Source organism: Lissotriton helveticus, chromosome 4_2, assembly GCF_964261635.1.
Source record: "Lissotriton helveticus chromosome 4_2, aLisHel1.1, whole genome shotgun sequence".
In the NCBI taxonomy this organism is placed as follows: domain Eukaryota; kingdom Metazoa; phylum Chordata; class Amphibia; order Caudata; family Salamandridae; genus Lissotriton; species Lissotriton helveticus.
Window position 1 is genome coordinate 152,879,352 of NC_136064.1, and position 19,137 is coordinate 152,898,488.

A 19,137-nucleotide genomic window follows, 5' to 3' on the forward strand; every position below is an offset into this window, starting at 1 on the left:
AAATTGGAGCACTGGGGGGGGGGGGGCGGAGGCATATGTGGGGGGGGGGGGGGTCAGTGAAACACCACGTAGCCATCCGGCTCAACGAGTTACAGTCTTGTATCGGACACCCGCAGGTTGATCGTTCGAGTCCCAGTATGGCCAATTCAGACTATCAATAATTAAAGGGCCGGTTAATTAAGTCCTCAATTAAGTCTCATTACAATGGAGAATAGTAACAAGTGTTACTCACAGTGCTTAGAGGCAGCAAAAGTACTATTAAGTTAAAAATGTCAGTCTGTATAAATTACAATCCTGACCTTATTAATACAGCTCAAGGCCAGAGGTCGGGCTAGGGTGAGAGAACATCACTTCCTTGCAGAGTAGGACAAGGGGCGCACACAGCGGGGCGCAGTGAGCCACAAGGGGCGCACACAGCGGGGCGCAGTGAGCCACAAGGGGCGCACACAGCGGGGCGCAGTGAGCCACAAGGGGCGCACACAGCGGGGCGCAGTGAGCCACAAGGGGCGCACACAGCGGGGCGCAGTGAGCCACAAGGGGCGCACACAGCGGGGCGCAGTGAGCCACAAGGGGCGCACACAGAGGGGCGCAGTGAGCCACAAGGGGCGCACACAGCGGGGCGCAGTGAGCCACAAGGGGTGCACACAGCGGGGCGCAGTGAGCCACAAGGGGTGCACACAGCGGGGCGCAGTGAGCCACAAGGGGTGCACACAGCGGGGCGCAGTGAGCCACAAGGGGTGCACACAGCGGGGCGCAGTGAGCCACAAGGGGTGCACACAGCGGGGCGCAGTGAGCCACAAGGGGCGCACACAGCGGGGCGCAGTGAGCCACAAGGGGCGCACAAAGAGGGGCGCAGTGAGCCACAAGGGGCGCACAAAGAGGGGCGCAGTGAGCCACAAGGGGCGCACACAGAGGGGCGCAGTGAGCCACAAGGGGCGCACACAGAGGGGCGCAGTGAGCCACAAGGGGCGCACACAGAGGGGCGCAGTGAGCCACAAGGGGCGCACACAGAGGGGCGCAGTGAGCCACAAGGGGCGCACACAGAGGGGCGCAGTGAGCCACAAGGGGCGCACACAGAGGGGCGCAGTGAGCCACAAGGGGCGCACACAGAGGGGCGCAGTGAGCCACAAGGGGCGCACACAGAGGGGCGCAGTGAGCCACAAGGGGCGCACACAGAGGGGCGCAGTGAGCCACAAGGGGCGCACACAGAGGGGCGCAGTGAGCCACAAGGGGCGCACACAGAGGGGCGCAGTGAGCCACAAGGGGCGCACACAGAGGGGCGCAGTGAGCCACAAGGGGCGCACACAGAGGGGCGCAGTGAGCCACAAGGGGCGCACACAGAGGGGCGCAGTGAGCCACAAGGGGCGCACACAGAGGGGCACAGTGAGCCACAAGGGGCGCACACAGAGGGGCGCAGTGAGCCACAAGGGGCGCACACAGCGGGGCGCAGTGAGCCACAAGGGGCGCACACAGCGGGGCGCAGTGAGCCACAAGGGGCGCACACAGCGGGGCGCAGTGAGCCACAAGGGGCGCACACAGCGGGGCGCAGTGAGCCACAAGGGGCGCACACAGCGGGGCGCAGTGAGCCACAAGGGGTGCACAAAGAGGGGTACAGTGAGCCACAAGGGGCGCACACATAGGGGTGCAGTGAGCCACAAGGGGCGCACACAGCGGGGCGCAGGGAGCCACAAGGGGCGCACACAGCGGGGTGCAGGGAGCCACAAGGGGCGCAGCGGCAGCTGGTATCCAACAGGGGTGAATGGGGACCACAGAGAAGCGTGCGCATGTCCACCTTGGCTGGGTTGGGCGCCAGTTATTCCTCTACCTACTGTTGGACAGGCCGCATGGTCGGGCTGTCCCCCCTCCCCGCAACGGGACCCGGACCCTGGCTCTCTCTGAATCCCCAACCAGAGTCCCCGGCGACCACCCGAAGTAACCTGCAATCCCTCCACCACAAGACACCAGCTCCGGACCCAGCTGGCCCGGGTCATCATCCGCACCCCGGCCTCGGCCCAGCCGCCATTTTGGGGTACTACAGCACGAGGCCGCGTGGCCTCAACTCGACCCTAACCCTGGGCCCGGCCGGCCCCGACATCGAGGCACCAACCTCCTCCCAGGAGGCAGAGTGACCACTTGGCGAGTCAATGGGAGAAGGAATCGTCAACGGCTCTCCTCCGCCAGGTGTCGATCACCCCAGGCCGCCCTGGGTGCTGGCTCCACCCCCCTGCTGGGTGTCTGGACTCCCTCATCCCGGACCTCCCGGCCCCCAGGCGCGAGGGTCCGGACATCAAAGGGGACCAGACCTATAACTGGGGCAGGGCCAGACCAGGAAGGCAGTTGTATCCTGGAGTCGAGAGACCCGAGAAGAACTCATCCGCGACTGGCCTGCTGGCGCTGCCGCGGCCCTCTGCCTCGTGAAACCATCGTCTTGGCCTGCTGGCGCTGCAGCGGCCCTCTGCCTCGTGAAACCATCGTCTTGGCCTGCTGGCGCTGCCGCGGCCCTCTGCCTCGTGAAACCATCGTCTTGGCCTGCTGGCGCTGCCGCGGCCCTCTGCCTCGTGAAACCATCGTCTTGGCCTGCTGGCGCTGCCGCGGCCCTCTGCCTTGTGAAACCATCGTCTTGGCCTGCTGGCGCTGCCGCGGCCCGACTTGCAGACTCGCCCGCTCGAGGATTGTGAGCTCACCTCTTGCCACCTCCTGTACCGACCCGGTACCAAGACTGTCCCGCTACCCCCTTTTCCCTACAGAGACTAGAAGTGAGAGGACCCTCGGGTCCGAGATATCCTGTATCGCCAATATCCGGGCCCTACAAACCTTATATAAAAGTATTGAACTCAACCTGGTGTGGTGGCTGTTTGTGGGGAGGGAGGTGACATATCTGTACAATCGCCGGAGGTGGTCCTCATCGGGGACCTCTCCCTCAGTAGACGGCCGACCCTCAGGGTCCCCGTCTAACATTGGTGGCCAGCGGCGGGATCCGAACCTACGCATAATAGTACAGAGAGTCACTCGCCCCACGACACACAACCACCATGACAACAGAGAGCGGAACAACGGAAAAATTCCAGATGGAAAAATTGGAAGACTACAACCACCGGGAACTGAAGCAATATTGCATAGAACTTGGCCTTCCAACCACAGGTCTGAGCACAAAGGAAGACTTCAAACGAGCCCTAGAAGCTTGGGCAGAAACGGGTACGGCCGTACCCCGAACACGAACAACCGAGACGGGCCCCGCACCAATTGAAGAAAGAAGAGCGGGTCTCTCCCTGGAAGAGATCCAAGAAAGAGAAAAAAGCAGACTCCACGAATTAGAACTGGCCCGACTGCGCTTGGATGGAGAACACAAACTGGCGGAACAAAAAATAACTCTGGAACACTTACGGCTCCGAGAGGAGCGAGAAGAGAAGCAAAAACAGAGAGAGCTAGAGGAAAAGAAACTAGCGTACGAACATGAGCGCAATCTCAAGGAACTGGAAATCCAGAAACAGAATAAAGAACTCGGGTTCCCCGAACGACCGACCCTGCCTGCCTCTACCGAGCCCAAGGTTCACATCCCCAAAGATGTCATCCGGGAATACCACAAGAACGATGATATACAGCAGTGGTTTAAAGCCTATGAGGTGGCCATGACCTCCCACCGGATTCCACGGAGCGACTGGGGAGCCGGGTTATGGGGGAGGTTTGTCAACGAAGGGCGGGACGCCCTGCTGCAACTCCTGGACCATCTGATGCCATCCTACGACCACATGAAGGCCGCCCTCCTCACTCGATACGGGCTCACACCCGAGATGTACCGCCAGCGGTTCCGCGACTGCAGACGAATTCCGGGTACGACTTGGGTGGAGTACGTGAACTTCTTTAGTCGAGCCTTCGAAGGGTGGATCAAGGGCAACAAAGTGACCACCTACGAACAACTTTTTGACCTTATCGTATGGGAGCACCTGTCTAACAACTGCTTCGTGGAACTCCGGCAACACCTCTTGGACAGTAAACTAACCGAACCTCGACAACTCGCCGCCGAAGCCGACCGGTGGGAAAGCACCCGAGTTGGCCGGAACGGACCCAGTGAATCATCCAGACCGTACCCAGGGCCCCATCGCCCCCGGGGAGGAGGAGGAGGAGGAGGGGGCCAGGGTCGGGGGAGAGACCCCGGCCCCTTGTCGCCCACAAGCAGCCCCTCGACCCCGGCCGGCCGAGGGAGCCCGGCCATCCGGGCCGGTTTCCGGGCCAACGTTATGTGCCACAGATGCCAGCGACCCGGCCACTACGCCAGTGATTCCAACTGCCCAAAGAATCCGAACACTACCCCCCGCCAGGTCGCAGCGGCCGCCCTAGGGGAAGAACTAATCCCGGACGACCAAGAAGAGTACGAGACCGACCCCTCTGAGTGGGCACCAGCCGCCATGGCGCTGGTCTGCTTGGGGGAGAGAGAGATGATTCCGCGGGCCCCCCTTCCCGCCAACACGCAGAAGTACAGCCAGTGGGTCAACATTAATGGCCGCTGGGCGGAAGCCCTCCGCGACACCGGGGCCAGTGTAACGGCGGTCCGACGCCACCTTGTCACTCCAGACCAAATCCTGCCGAACATTCTTTGCCCTGTCCGATCAGCAGACAACTCCGAAAGTCTGTGTCGCATGGCCTGCGTCCCCTTCGAGTGGGGAGGAGTAACAGGGATGTTAAAGGTAACTGTCCGCGATGATGCCCCCGTGGATTGCCTCCTAGGAAACGACCTCGAAAGCTCTCCCTGGGCAGCCGTCGAACGGAGAGAACACCTGGGGATGCTCGGCCTCCCCGAATGGGTCTGCGTCACGACCCGGTCCATGACCGCCCGCGCGGTCCCCAGTCTAGAAGAGCCCGAGTGGCCGGAACCTCCTCCCGCGCTCGTCCCAGAGGAGGCCGCCCCAGAAGCCAGTCCCTCGACCCAAACAGAAGAAGGATCCGACCAGCTTCGGGATGTCCCTGACCTGGCACAATGGCGTCAGGAGGGAGGCCCCTCTCAGGAACAATTCCGGGCCGAACAGAAAACATGCCCCTCTCTCGAAGGACTCCGGCAGCAAGCCCTGGCCCAGAGCACAGGGGATACCTCGGGGGCCCACTGGATCTACTGGGACCAAGACCTGCTCTACAGCGAGAAAAAAATTGCAGAACTAGGAGCCAGTCGTGTGCTGGTGGTGCCCCTTCGCTTCCGAGACTTTCTCCTGAACTTAGCCCACGATGTCCCCCTTGCCGGACACCTGGGACAGGATAAAACCTACGACCGCCTGGTGACCCATTTTTTCTGGCCCCAAATGCGAAAGGATGTCACCAACCACTGCAGGGCCTGCCCCACCTGCCAGGCCAGCGGAAAAAGTGGCCGAAAAATCAAAGCACCTTTACAACCCTTTCCTGTCGTCACCACCCCGTTCGAACGAGTGGGAATAGACATTGTGGGGCCCCTCGACCCCCAAACAGCCCAAGGACACCGGTTCATCCTGGTCCTAGTAGACCACGCCTACCGCTATCCCGAGGCCATCCCTCTTCGGACTGTGACGGCCCCCGTGGTGGGCCGAGCCCTGATGGGGATCTTCTCCCGGGTGGGGTTCCCCCGGGAGGTCGTCAGCGACAGGGGCACGAACTTTATCTCCAGATATATGAAGTCTCTCTGGCAACAATGCGGGGTCACCTACAAATTCACGACCCCCTATCACCCGCAAGGAAACGGACTGGTCGAGAGGTTCAACCGCACCCTCAAGGGAATGATTATGGGCCTAGAGGAACCCCTTCGATGCCAGTGGGACGTGCTACTTCCATGCCTCCTGTTTGCCTATCGGGAGGTCCCGCAGAAATCCCTCGGCTTCAGCCCATTTGAACTCCTGTACGGGCACCCCGTCCGGGGCCCCCTCAGCCTAGTCAAGGAAGGTTGGGAGCAGCCTCCCCAGAAAACTCCCCCAGACATCTACAGGTATCTCCGGGCTCTTCGCAACCAGACCCGGCGGTTCCGAGAAACCGCCAAAGCCAATCTCGAGGCCAGTCAGGAGGACATGAAGAGATGGTACGATCAGCACGCATCCTCCATTGAGTTCGAACCGGGACAACGGGTCTGGGTGATGTCCCCGGTTGAACCCTGTGCACTCCAAGACAAATGGTCCGGACCCTTCAAGGTGATCGAACGCAAGGGGCCCGTCACCTATTTAATCGACATGGAGACTGCCCGGAACCCTCTACGGGTCCTCCATGCCAACAGGCTCAAACCCCATTTTGTGCGATCCGAACTCAGCCTCCTGATGGCTACCGATAACGGGACGGAAGAAGACTCCGAACCCCTTCCGGACTTACTGAGGACCCTCGAGCGGGATGGCTCAGTGGAAGGGGTCCAGCTCTCCGAGGCCCTGTCCCCGGAGCAACGCCAAGACTGTCAAGCCCTCCTGAGGCGGTTCGCCTCCCTGTTCTCCCTCACACCCGGAGTCACCCCCTGGTGCCTTCACGATGTGGACACCGGGGACAGCCCTCCTATTCGACACCGGGCGTACCGCGTACCAGACCGGGTGCGCGCCTGCATCCAGACCGAGGTGTCCAAAATGCTGGCCCTAGGAGTGATCGAACCCTCAGACAGCCCCTGGGCAAGCCCAGTCGTCCTGGTTCCCAAGGCGGCCGCCCCGGGCGTTGCCCCTGAGCTCCGGTTCTGCGTGGACTATCGGGGGCTGAATGCAGTTACCAGGACCGACGCTCACCCCATCCCCCGGGCAGATGAGCTAATTGACCGGATGGGGGCCGCCCGCTACCTGAGCATCTTCGACCTAACGGCGGGCTACTGGCAGATCGCCCTCACCCCTAGGGCCCAAGAACGTTCCGCCTTCTCTACCCCGGACGGGCACTACCACTTTAAAGTAATGCCCTTCGGCATGAAAAACGCTCCGGCAACGTTCCAACGGCTGGTGAACCAGGTACTGGCGGGCCTGGAAGACTTCAGCGCCGCCTACCTGGACGACATTGCTGTGTACAGCCATCATTGGACCGACCACCTCCGCCACCTGCGGGAGGTTCTACACGCCCTCCAGCAAGCCGGGCTCACCATCAAGGCCAGCAAGTGCCAGGTTGGCCAAGGGTCCGTGACCTACCTGGGACACCAAGTGGGAAGCGGGCTGGTGGCCCCCCTCCAGCTCAAGATTGCTGCCATCCAGGCCTGGCAACCCCCTACGACCCAAACGGAGGTCCGGGCCTTCCTGGGGCTCACCGGATACTACCGGCGGTTCGTGAAGGACTATGGCAGCATCGTGGGGCCCCTCACAGAGCTCACCTCCAAGAAGAGCCCCAAAACAGTCAACTGGACCCCGGACTGCCAATCGGCCTTCGAGAAATTGAAGACCGCCATGTGCACGGCCCCCGTGCTCCAGGCTCCCGACTAAAGCCGGGAATTCATTGTGCAGACGGACGCCTCCGATCATGGTGTGGGGGCCGTCCTCTCCCAACTCAACCCCGAAGGGGTCGACCAACCAGTGGCCTTCATCAGCAGACGCCTACTGCCCCGAGAACAGCGCTGGAGCACCATTGAGAGGGAGGCCTTCGCCGTAGTCTGGGCACTCAAGAAGCTCCGGCCCTACCTCTTCGGCACCCACTTCCGGGTGCAAACAGACCACTGACCCCTGCAATGGCTGATGCAAATGCGGGGGGAGAACCCGAAGCTGTTGCGCTGGTCCATCTCCCTACAGGGGATGGACTTCACGGTGGAACATCGTCCAGGCCAGGACCACGCCAACGCAGACGGCCTGTCACGCTTTTTCCGCCTCAGCGAGGAGAGTCCCCAGGAAGATGGCTGACTCTCCCCGCCTTCAGCTGGGGGGAACGCATGTTGGACAGGCCGCATGGTCGGGCTGTCCCCCCTCCCCGCAACGGGACCCGGACCCTGGCTCTCCCTGAATCCCCAACCAGAGTCCCCGGCGACCACCCGAAGTAACCTGCAATCCCTCCACCACAAGACACCAGCTCCGGACCCAGCTGGCCCGGTTCATCATCCGCACCCCGGCCTCGGCCCAGCCGCCATTTTGGGTTACTACAGCACGAGGCCGCGTGGCCTCAACTCGACCCTAACCCTGGGCCCGGCCGGCCCCGACATCGAGGCACCAACCTCCTCCCAGGAGGCAGAGTGACCACTTGGCGAGTCAATGGGAGAAGGAATCGTCAACGGCTCTCCTCCGCCAGGTGTCGATCACCCCAGGCCGCCCTAGGTGCTGGCTCCACCCCCCTGCTGGGTGTCTGGACTCCCTCATCCCGGACCTCCCGGCCCCCAGGCGCGAGGGTCCGGACATCAAAGGGGACCAGACCTATAACTGGGGCAGGGCCAGACCAGGAAGGCAGTTGTATCCTGGAGTCGAGAGACCCGAGAAGAACTCATCCGCGACTGGCCTGCTGGCGCTGCCGCGGCCCTTTGCCTCGTGAAACCATCGTCTTGGCCTGCTGGCGCTGCCGCGGCCCTCTGCCTCGTGAAACCATCGTCTTGGCCTGCTGGCGCTGCCGCGGCCCTCTGCCTCGTGAAACCATCGTCTTGGCCTGCTGGCGCTACCGCGGCCCTCTGCCTCGTGAAACCATCGTCTTGGCCTGCTGGCGCTGCCGCGGCCCTCTGCCTTGTGAAACCATCGTCTTGGCCTGCTGGCGCTGCCGCGGCCCGACTTGCAGACTCGCCCGCTCGAGGATTGTGAGCTCACCTCTTGCCACCTCCTGTACCGACCCGGTACCAAGACTGTCCCGCTACCCCCTTTTCCCTACAGAGACTAGAAGTGAGAGGACCCTCGGGTCCGAGATATCCTGTATCGCCAATATCCGGGCCCTACAAACCTTATATAAAAGTATTGAACTCAACCTGGTGTGGTGGCTGTTTGTGGGGAGGGAGGTGACATATCTGTACAATCGCCGGAGGTGGTCCTCATCGGGGACCTCTCCCTCAGTAGACGGCCGACCCTCAGGGTCCCCGTCTAACACCTACTATAAAGATAGATTGTCAGTCATATTTGGAGCTGCCACACCCCCCCCAACCCCCCTCCCGGGCCTGTCCAGGAGTAAAGCATTGCTCATTTCACAGACTGGTAAGGACCAGGCCCTGGGTACTTGGAGGGAAGGAAGTAGGAAGAAAACCTTGAGAAGGAAAATGATCATCATAATGTATGCTGGCTGTTTGTGTAGCACAAATACTATCCTATAACTGCTTCAGAGCACTGTGATGAAGCACACCCCCTAGCGACGCCGCCGGCTGTAACTTAAGGAAAGCTGCGTATTAAAAGATTCTGTTTGCGGCACAGTGTACCTGTTTTTGGGGCTCCCAGTTCAAAGGGCATACTTTGAAACACAGCGAAGGGAAGAATGGGGGTGCCACTTACAAGCTTCAGGCTGCAGAGGATGACAAGCGTGCACCTGGCACTGCAAAACCCTGTGGGTAGTGATGAAAATGGCAGGTCCGGGACCCAAGTCACGTGAGTGACGTTTCGAACGTCGTCCAGACGCCCACGTTTTACCCTAATTGGACAATAATCTTGGCCAGCGGCCGGGTAAGGTTCGACAGACAGTAATATTTTGCATTTTGGTGTCACGGACGCCGGCCAAGATTGTCGACTCGGACCACGGTGTCACCCCATGTGATAGTGTCACCCGGTGCGGTCCGCACCCCCCTAGTGACGCCACTACTCTGTGTCCAAGAATAGAGTGCCAGCCCTGCTCGCCTCACAGATGTACTGAGCTCGAAAGGACCCGGCTGAGACCAATATCACATTAGACCGTGTTTACACACCATGGATTTGTTGCCGGCGTTCGAAACGGTCGACCATAACATTTTGTTGAAACGTGTCGAACAAGCAGGTATCCAAGGTCCTGCCTATAACTGGATCAAGTCGTTTCTCACAGGCAGAATGCAAGCAGTACGTCTTGGTACCCTTACTGCACCCAAAGTGACCACCTCATGTGGTGTCCCGCAGGGCTCATCCCTGTCGCCATTGCTATTTAATCTCTACTTGAGGCCTCTGCTCTACTCACTAAAAAAAAAAAAAAAAAAAAAAAACAGAAAATAATCATCTTTAATTATGCCGAGGACCTCCAGTTAATTTTCCCTCTGGACTCCCCCAACGCTGTTGCGAAATTTCAAACAACGATGCTCAACATTCAGCGTTGGATGAATAGCAGCTATTTGAAGCTCAACCCAGGCAAGATGGAACTTGTGTTGCCTGGAAGGAGCAAGGTCTGCTGGGGACCGCATTTCTGGCCCAGTGAATTGGGTTCCTCCCCCACCGCGTCCCCATCCGTAAAAAGCTAAGGGGTCGTAATCAACGCTGTCCTCTCACTTAGAGGACAAGTAGGTGCTGTGATCTCCACCAGTCTATACCAACTACGTAAAATCAGGGAGATCGCTCATTTTCTGACCCACTCAGCCCTAGTTCAAGTTGTGATAGCATCGTTCCTCTCACGCCTAGATTTCTCAAATTCCCTCTACATCGGTTTGCCCCAGTTTTTGCTTAAACGATTGCAGATAGTTCAGAACCAGGCAGCAAGATTAATTTATAAACAGCCAAATTGGCGTTTTGCCAGGTCCTGGTTGATCGAGCACCACTGGTTACCCATGGAGACACGTGCTGCATTCAAGACTGGCTGTCTAGCCTTCAAAGCACTGCATTGCAATAGTCCTAAATTTATCAATATCATGATCAATAAGCACATCCCCTGGTGCAATTTACACTCATCTCATCTTCATCTTCTCTCTGTTCCGACTATCGAACGCAAACGTCATGGAGGCTGTAGGTTTTCCTATCTGGCACCCACTCTCTGGAACTCCCTTCCTTGATTAATTAGAAGCTGTGACAAACCACTGGGTTTTAGAAAGGGCCTTAAAAACATGTCTGTTTGGGCTAGCCTTCTAAATGGGTCCTTCGTAACAACTTGTTGCATGATTAGCGCCATGAAACCTTCGGTGACCGTGCGCTTTATAAGTTACTGATAACATAACATGACACTTGATAGGGCACCCTGGTCACGAGCCATCAATCACAGTTATGCTCTGTTGCTCTTTCAAGTACGTTCCCTTGTAATCAGGTTTTAAAACAAGAAATAAAAGCAGCCAGCCGTACCCAAAGTCAAAGCACGCTATGCATAAAGAAATAAAAGCAGCCAGCCATACCCAAAGTCAAAGCACGCTATGCATAAAGAAATAAAAGCAGCCAGCCATACCCAAAGTCGAAGCACGCTATGCATAAAGAAATAAGAGCAGCCAGCCGTACCCAAAGTAGAAGCACGCTATGCATAAAGGAATAAAAGCAGCCAGCCGTACCCAAAGTAACAGCACGCTATGCATCAAGAAATAAAAGCAGCCAGCCGTACCCAAAGTAGAAGCACGCTATGCAAAGAAATAAAAGCAGCCAGCCGTACCCAAAGTCGAAGCACGCTATGCGTAAAGAAATAAAAGCTGCCAGCCGTACCCAAAGTCAAAGCACGCTATGCATCAAGAAATAAAAGCAGCCAGCCGTACCCAAAGTCGAAGCACGCTATGCGTAAAGAAATAAAAGCAGCCAGCCGTACCCAAAGTCAAAGCACGCTATGCATCAAGAAATAAAAGCAGCCAGCCGTACCCAAAGTCGAAGCACGCTATGCGTAAAGAAATAAAAGCAGCCAGCCGTACCCAAAGTCAAAGCACGCTATGCATCAAGAAATAAAAGCAGCCAGCCGTACCCAAAGTCGAAGCACGCTATGCGTAAAGAAATAAAAGCAGCCAGCCGTACCCAAAGTTGAAGCACGCTATGCAAAGAAATAAAAGCAGCCAGCCGTACCCAAAGTCGAAGCACGCTATGCGTAAAGAAATAAAAGCAGCCAGCCGTACACAAAGTAGAAGCAGGCTATGCATAAAGAAATAAAAGCAGCCAGCCGTACACAAAGTAGAAGCAGGCTATGCATAAAGAAATAAAAGCAGCCAGCCGTACCCAAAGTAGAAGCAGGCTATGCATAAAGAAATAAAAGCAGCCAGCCGTACCCAAAGTAGAAGCACGCTATGCGTAAAGAAATAAAAGCAGCCAGCCGTACCCAAAGAAGAAGCACGCTATGCATAAAGAAATAAAAGCAGCCAGCCGTACCCAAAGTAGAAGCAGGCTATGCATCAAGAAATAAAAGCAGCCAGCCGTACACAAAGTAGAAGCAGGCTATGCATAAAGAAATAAAAGCAGCCAGCCGTACCCAAAGTAGAAGCACGCTATGCGTAAAGAAATAAAAGCAGCCAGCCGTACCCAAAGTCGAAGCACGCTATGCGTAAAGAAATAAAAGCAGCCAGCCGTACACAAAGTAGAAGCAGGCTATGCATAAAGAAATAAAAGCAGCCAGCCGTACCCAAAGTAGAAGCACGCTATGCATAAAGAAATAAAAGCAGCCAGCCGTACCCAAAGTAGAAGCACGCTATGCGTAAAGAAATAAAAGCAGCCAGCCGTACACAAAGTAGAAGCAGGCTATGCATAAAGAAATAAAAGCAGCCAGCCGTACCCAAAGTAGAAGCACGCTATGCGTAAAGAAATAAAAGCAGCCAGCCGTACCCAAAGTCGAAGCACGCTATGCGTAAAGAAATAAAAGCAGCCAGCTGTACACAAAGTAGAAGCAGGCTATGCATAAAGAAATAAAAGCAGCCAGCCGTACACAAAGTAGAAGCAGGCTATGCATAAAGAAATAAAAGCAGCCAGCCGTACCCAAAGAAGAAGCACGCTATGCGTAAAGAAATAAAAGCAGCCAGCCGTACCCAAAGAAGAAGCTCGCTATGCGTAAAGAAATAAAAGCAGCCAGCCGTACCCAAAGAAGAAGCACGCTATGCGTAAAGAAATAAAAGCAGCCAGCCGTACCCAAAGTAGAAGCACGCTATGCGTAAAGAAATAAAAGCAGCCAGCCGTACACAAAGTAGAAGCAGGCTATGCATAAAGAAATAAAAGCAGCCAGCCGTACCCAAAGTAGAAGCACGCTATGCGTAAAGAAATAAAAGCAGCCAGCCGTACCCAAAGTAGAAGCACGCTATGCGTAAAGAAATAAAAGCAGCCAGCCGTACCCAAAGAAGAAGCACGCTATGCGTAAAGAAATAAAAGCAGCCAGCCGTACCCAAAGTAGAAGCACGCTATGCGTAAAGAAATAAAAGCAGCCAGCCGTACACAAAGTAGAAGCAGGCTATGCATAAAGAAATAAAAGCAGCCAGCCGTACCCAAAGTAGAAGCACGCTATGCGTAAAGAAATAAAAGCAGCCAGCCGTACCCAAAGAAGAAGCACGCTATGCGTAAAGAAATAAAAGCAGCCAGCCGTACACAAAGTAGAAGCAGGCTATGCATAAAGAAATAAAAGCAGCCAGCCATACCCAAAGTAGAAGCACGCTATGCGTAAAGAAATAAAAGCAGCCAGCCGTACCCAAAGTAGAAGCACGCTATGCGTAAAGAAATAAAAGCAGCCAGCCGTACCCAAAGAAGAAGCACGCTATGCGTAAAGAAATAAAAGCAGCCAGCCGTACCCAAAGAAGAAGCACGCTATGCATAAAGAAATAAAAGCAGCCAGCCGTACACAAAGTAGAAGCAGGCTATGCATAAAGAAATAAAAGCAGCCAGCCGTACCCAAAGAAGAAGCAGGCTATGCGTAAAGAAATAAAAGCAGCCAGCCGTACCCAAAGTAGAAGCACGCTATGCGTAAAGAAATAAAAGCAGCCAGCCGTACACAAAGTAGAAGCAGGCTATGCATAAAGAAATAAAAGCAGCCAGCCGTACCCAAAGTAGAAGCACGCTATGCGTAAAGAAATAAAAGCAGCCAGCCGTACCCAAAGAAGAAGCACGCTATGCGTAAAGAAATAAAAGCAGCCAGCCGTACACAAAGTAGAAGCAGGCTATGCATAAAGAAATAAAAGCAGCCAGCCATACCCAAAGTAGAAGCACGCTATGCGTAAAGAAATAAAAGCAGCCAGCCGTACCCAAAGTAGAAGCACGCTATGCGTAAAGAAATAAAAGCAGCCAGCCGTACCCAAAGAAGAAGCACGCTATGCGTAAAGAAATAAAAGCAGCCAGCCGTACCCAAAGAAGAAGCACGCTATGCATAAAGAAATAAAAGCAGCCAGCCGTACACAAAGTAGAAGCAGGCTATGCATAAAGGAATAAAAGCAGCCAGCCGTACCCAAAGAAGAAGCACGCTACGCAAAGAAATAAAAGCAGCCAGCCGTACCCAAAGAAGAAGCAGGCTATGCATAAAGAAATAAAAGCAGCCAGCCGTACCCAAAGAAGAAGCAGGCTATGCATAAAGAAATAAAAGCAGCCAGCCGTACCCAAAGAAGAAGCACGCTACGCAAAGAAATAAAAGCAGGCAGTCGGCAGCTATGCTAAAGTGAAGGCGCGCGTGCCACACACTTGTATTAAAGAAACAAGTCGTCCCCAATGAACACACGCGTTTTACACAGTGAAACAACAAACAGCACCGTGAGGGGTCTCTGCAGGTCGTGCAGGTCAGTGCCGCAAAGGTAACTTCAAGACCGTATGTCCTGGTGAGGGGGTCAGTCATATCCGGGCCATGCGCTGCATCACGAAGTCCATATTTCGACAGCAGTATCCCGTGTGCATCCATGGGTGACGCCGAGGCTCTGAGCCGTGACACCAGTGAGTGTCACACTTTGGGTGAGTCCCTGCGAGTACAGCGCATGCGCGGACAGGACAGACCCACACCGCGTGCAGGAGTCAGCCAACTGAGCTCCACACCTCACACCTTCACTCCCCTCCCCCACACCGAGTCTAGCTCTACGCCCGAGGGTAAACTTGTAGTATTTATGCAAGTATTTAAATGGTATCACCTTGTGTCTGTAGTATAAAGTGAGCTCTTTACTTGAGCACAACATTCCCACCTGATATTTGCAAGATAACAGTGAAGGCGAGCCGGGGCCCGAGCCGCGGCCGAGCTGGGGCCCGAGCCGGGGCCGACCTCGGATGACAGCAGCAGCCGATCTGAGCCCGTCACGTGAGAGCAGGCACCGAGCTGAGAGGGTTTGGTATTTCTGATGTCCGTTCCGGCTGCCGGAAGCACGAGGCGGTGCACAGGGGACCCCAAGAGCTCACCTTTGGGGTCAGAGGGCATTGAGGCCCGTCCGTGCAGAGCACCGAAGCAAGACTACAACTCCCAGCATGCATTGCACTAGCAAAGGACAGCCCACGACAGAAGCTTGTGCCATCGGGAGACGTGGGACACTGCTCCCCGACATGTCCCCCACCCTCAGCCCCCTACAGCCTGGGCCCCCCGCCCCCTCCAGCCCGGGCCCCCCTCCAGGACTCGGGGTGCAGGCCTCGAGGCACTCACGTTTTCCGGGGTGCAGCTGCAGTTCTCGGCGAAGGGCCAGTCCCCGAAGGTCTTCAGCCGGTTGCTGAAGTCGTACATCTCCCGGTACTGATGCAGCATCTCCATCCCTCGCCGGGGCCCAGGATCACAGGCTCTGGGAGGGGGCGCCGGGACCAGGATCAAAGGCTAAGGGAGGAGGAGCTGGGAGCAGTGGCCCAAGATCACAGGCTCAGAGAGGGGGCGCCGGGACTCAAGATCACAGGCTGAGAGACGAGGCGCCTGAACCAGGATCAAAGGCTCAGGGAGGAGGCGCCGGGACCAGGGGCCCAAGAGAAGAGGCGCCGGGACTCGCGCTGCAGACTCCAGCAGGAAGAGAACCTGTCCTAGCCCAGCGGGTCCGAGCACCTGCAGCGGGCTAGCCAGGCCCCACCCATCTGCAGCCCCAGCCCTGGAGGGTGTCCAACGCCTGCCTGAAGGCCCCGGGGCTTTCATTGTTACCATCGGCTGTCTGTCTGTCCGTCAGTGCCCTCCCTCCCAGCAGGACGCTCTATCCCATGCCCTGCAGCCCGGGGTCAAAGCCTGGGTGCATTGCATTCTGGGACTTGTAGTCCCCTGCTATAAGTCTCAGTGTAAGGCTCTCTGTGTAGATTCCATGTTAGAACAGGCTCGGCAGATCAGACACACAGACATGGCGTCCACGCACACCAGAACTGACGTTAGAGAGAGTAGCTGCCATTTCACAATTCCGCTCTTCGAAGTCTTTCAAATGATGTATATCTGTCACTCCGATGGGAAGAAAGTTCCAGGTCCACCCCTCCTGCGCCCTCTATTACTTCTGACACCCCGGTATAAACACTGCACTACAAGTCCCACAATGCAAAGAAAACCCAGCAATGGACGCTGCACACCTAGCCCGGTGATTTTATATGTCATGTTATAAACCTTTATTTAAAAAAAAAAAAAATGTAATGCCAGAACAAGCTGAACTGCCCGTGAAATGAACCGCTTCACGGTTATCAACAAAGTCAAACACAAAATCATCATCCCTGAAGTATGCGTGCGCCAAAACCAACCATTCTAGGCACATCCACAAAGCAATGTCTTCTGCTTTTAGAAAACTTTGTGTACAGTGGCTTCTTGTCTCTGGTGGAGGGAGGGTTCACACTTTGTGTACAGTGGCTTCTTGGCTTCTTGTCTGTGGTGGAGGGTGGGCTCACTCTTTGTGTACAGTGGCTTCTTGTCTGTGGTGCAGGGTGGGCTCACGTGTACAGTGGCTTCTTGTCTGTGGAGGGCTCACACTTTGTGTACAGTGGCTTCTTGTCTGTGGAGGAGGAGGGGCTCACTCTTTGTGTACAGTGGCTTCTTGTCTGTGGAGGAGGAGGGGCTCACACTTTGTGTACAGTGGCTTCTTGTCTGTGGAGGAGGAGGGGCTCACTCTTTGTGTACAGTGGCTTCTTGGCTGTGGCGGAGGGTGGGCTCACACTTTGTGTACAGTGGCTTCTTGTCTGTGGGGGAGGGTTGGCTCACTCTTTGTGTACAGTGGCTTCTTGTCTGTGGAGGAGATGGGGCTCACTCTTTCTGTACAGTGGCTTCTTGTCTGTGGAGGGTGGGCTCACACTTTGTGTACAGTGGCTTCTTGTCTGTGGTGGAGGAGGGGCTCACTCTTTGTGTACAGTGGCTTCTTGTCTGTGGAGGAGGGTGGGCTCACTCTTTGTGTACAGTGGCTTCCTGTCTGTGGTGGAGGGTGGGCTCACACTGTGTGTACAGTGGCTTCTTGTCTGTGGTGGAGGGTGGGCTCACACTTTGTGTACAGTGGCTTCTTGTCTGTGGGGGAGGGTTGGCTCACTCATTGTGTACAGTGGCTTCTTGTCTGTGGTGGAGGAGGGGCTCACTCTTTGTGTATAGTGGCTTCTTGTCTGTGGTGGAGGGTGGACTCACACTTTGTGTACAGTGGCTTCTTGTCTTTGCTGGAGGGTGGGCTCACTCTTTGTGTACAGTGGCTTCTTGTCTGTGGAGGAGGAGGGGCTCACTCTTTCTGTACAGTGGCTTCTTGTCTGTGGAGGGTGGGCTCAATCTTTTTGGACAGTGGCTTCTTGTCTGTGGGGGCTCACACTTTGTGTACAGTGGCTTCTTGTCTGTGGTGGCGGGAGGGTTCACACTTTGTGTACAGTGGCTTCTTGTCTGTGGTGGAGGGTGGTCTCACACTTTGTGTACAATGGCTTCTTGCCTGTGGTGGAGGGTGGGCTCACACTTTGTGTACAGTGGCTTCTTGTCTGTGGGGGGGGCTCACTCTTTGTGTACAGTGGCTTCTTGTCTGTGGTGGAGGGTGGGCTCACGTGTACAGTGGCTTCTTGTCTGTGGAGGAGGAGGGGCTCACTCTTTGTGTACATTGGCTTCTTGTCTTTGCTGGAGGGTGGGCTCACACTTTGTGTACAGTGGCATCTTGTCTGTGGAGGAGGAGGGGCTCACTCTTTGTGTACAGTGGCTGCTTGTCTGTGGAGGAGGAGGGGCTCACTCTTTGTGTACAGTGGCTTCTTTTCTGTGGTGGAGGGTGGGCTCACTCTTTTTGTACAGTGGCTTCTTGTCTGTGGAGGAGGAGGGGCTCACTCTTTGTGTACAGTGGCTTCTTGTCTGTGGTGGAGGGTGGGCTCACACTTTGTGTACAGTGGCTTCTTGGCTGTGGTGGAGGGTGGGCTCACACTTTGTGTACAGTGGCTTCTTGTCTGTGGAGGAGGAGGGGCTCACTCATTGTGTACAGTGGCTTCTTGTCTGTGGTGGAGGGTGGGCTCACACTTTGTGTACAGTGGCTTCTTGTCTGTGGAGGAGGAGGGGCTCACTCTTTGTGTACAGTGGTTTCTTGTCTGTGGTGGAGGGTGGGCTCACTCTTTATGTACAGTTGCTTCTTGTCTGTGGTGGTGGGTGGGCTCACTCTTTGTGTACAGTGGCTTCTTGTCTGTGGTGGAGGGTGGGCTCAAACTTTGTGTACAGTGGCTTCTTGTCTGTGGAGGAGGAGGTGCTCACTCTTTGTGTACAGTGCCTTCTTGTCTGTGGTGGAGAGTGGGCTCACTCTTTGTGTACAGTGGCTTCTTGTCTGTGGTGGAGGGTGGGTTCACTCTTTGTGTACAGTGGCTTCTTGTCTGTGGTGGAGGGTGGGCTCACACTTTGTGTACAGTGGCTTTTTGTCTGTGGAGGAGGAGGGGCTCACTCTTTGTGTACAGTGGCTTCTTGTCTGTGGTGGTTGGATCACACTTTGTTTACAGTGGCTTCCTGTCTTTGCTGGAGGGTGGGCTCACACTTTGTGTACAATGGCTTCTTGTCTGTGGTGGAGGGTGGGCTCACACTTTGTGTACAGTGGCTTCTTGTCTGTGGTGGAGGGTGGGCTCACACTTTGTGTACAGTGGCTTCTTGTCTATGGTGGGGGGGATCACACTTTGTGTACAGTGGCTTCTTGTCTGTGGAGGAGGAGGGGCTCACACTTTGTGTAAAGTGGCTTCTTGTCTGTGGTGGAAGGTGGGCTCACTCTTTGTGTACAGTGGCTTCTTGTCTGTGGTGGAGGGTGGGCTCACACTTTGTGTACAGTGGCTTCTTGTCTGTGGTGGAGGGTGGGCTCACACTTTGTGTACCGTGGCTTCTTGTCTGTGGAGGAGGAGGGGCTCACTCTTTGTGTACAGTGGCTTCTTGTCCGTGGAGGAGGGGGGCTCACACTTTGTGTACTGTGGCTTCTTGTCTGTGGTGGAGGGTGGGCTCACTCTTTGTGTACAGTGGCTTCTTCACTGTGGTGGAGGGTGGACTCACACTTTGTGTACAGTGGCTTCTTGTCTGTGGTGAGGGTTGGGCTCACGTGTACAGTGGCTTCTT

General features: G+C 55.9%; 1 protein-coding gene across 1 annotated transcript in view; it reads right to left on the reverse strand.

Moving 5' to 3' along the window:
• LOC144752140 (baculoviral IAP repeat-containing protein 5.1-like) overlaps positions 1–15,760 on the reverse strand; it is an 81,784-nt gene extending 66,024 nt beyond the window's left edge. The window contains exon 1 of the mRNA XM_078640080.1: positions 15,301–15,760. Coding sequence (XP_078496206.1) covers positions 15,301–15,405 — 105 coding nt within the window. The 5' untranslated portion in view covers positions 15,406–15,760. The remainder of the gene's footprint in view (positions 1–15,300) is intronic.
• Positions 15,761–19,137: the final 3,377 nt, after the last annotated feature.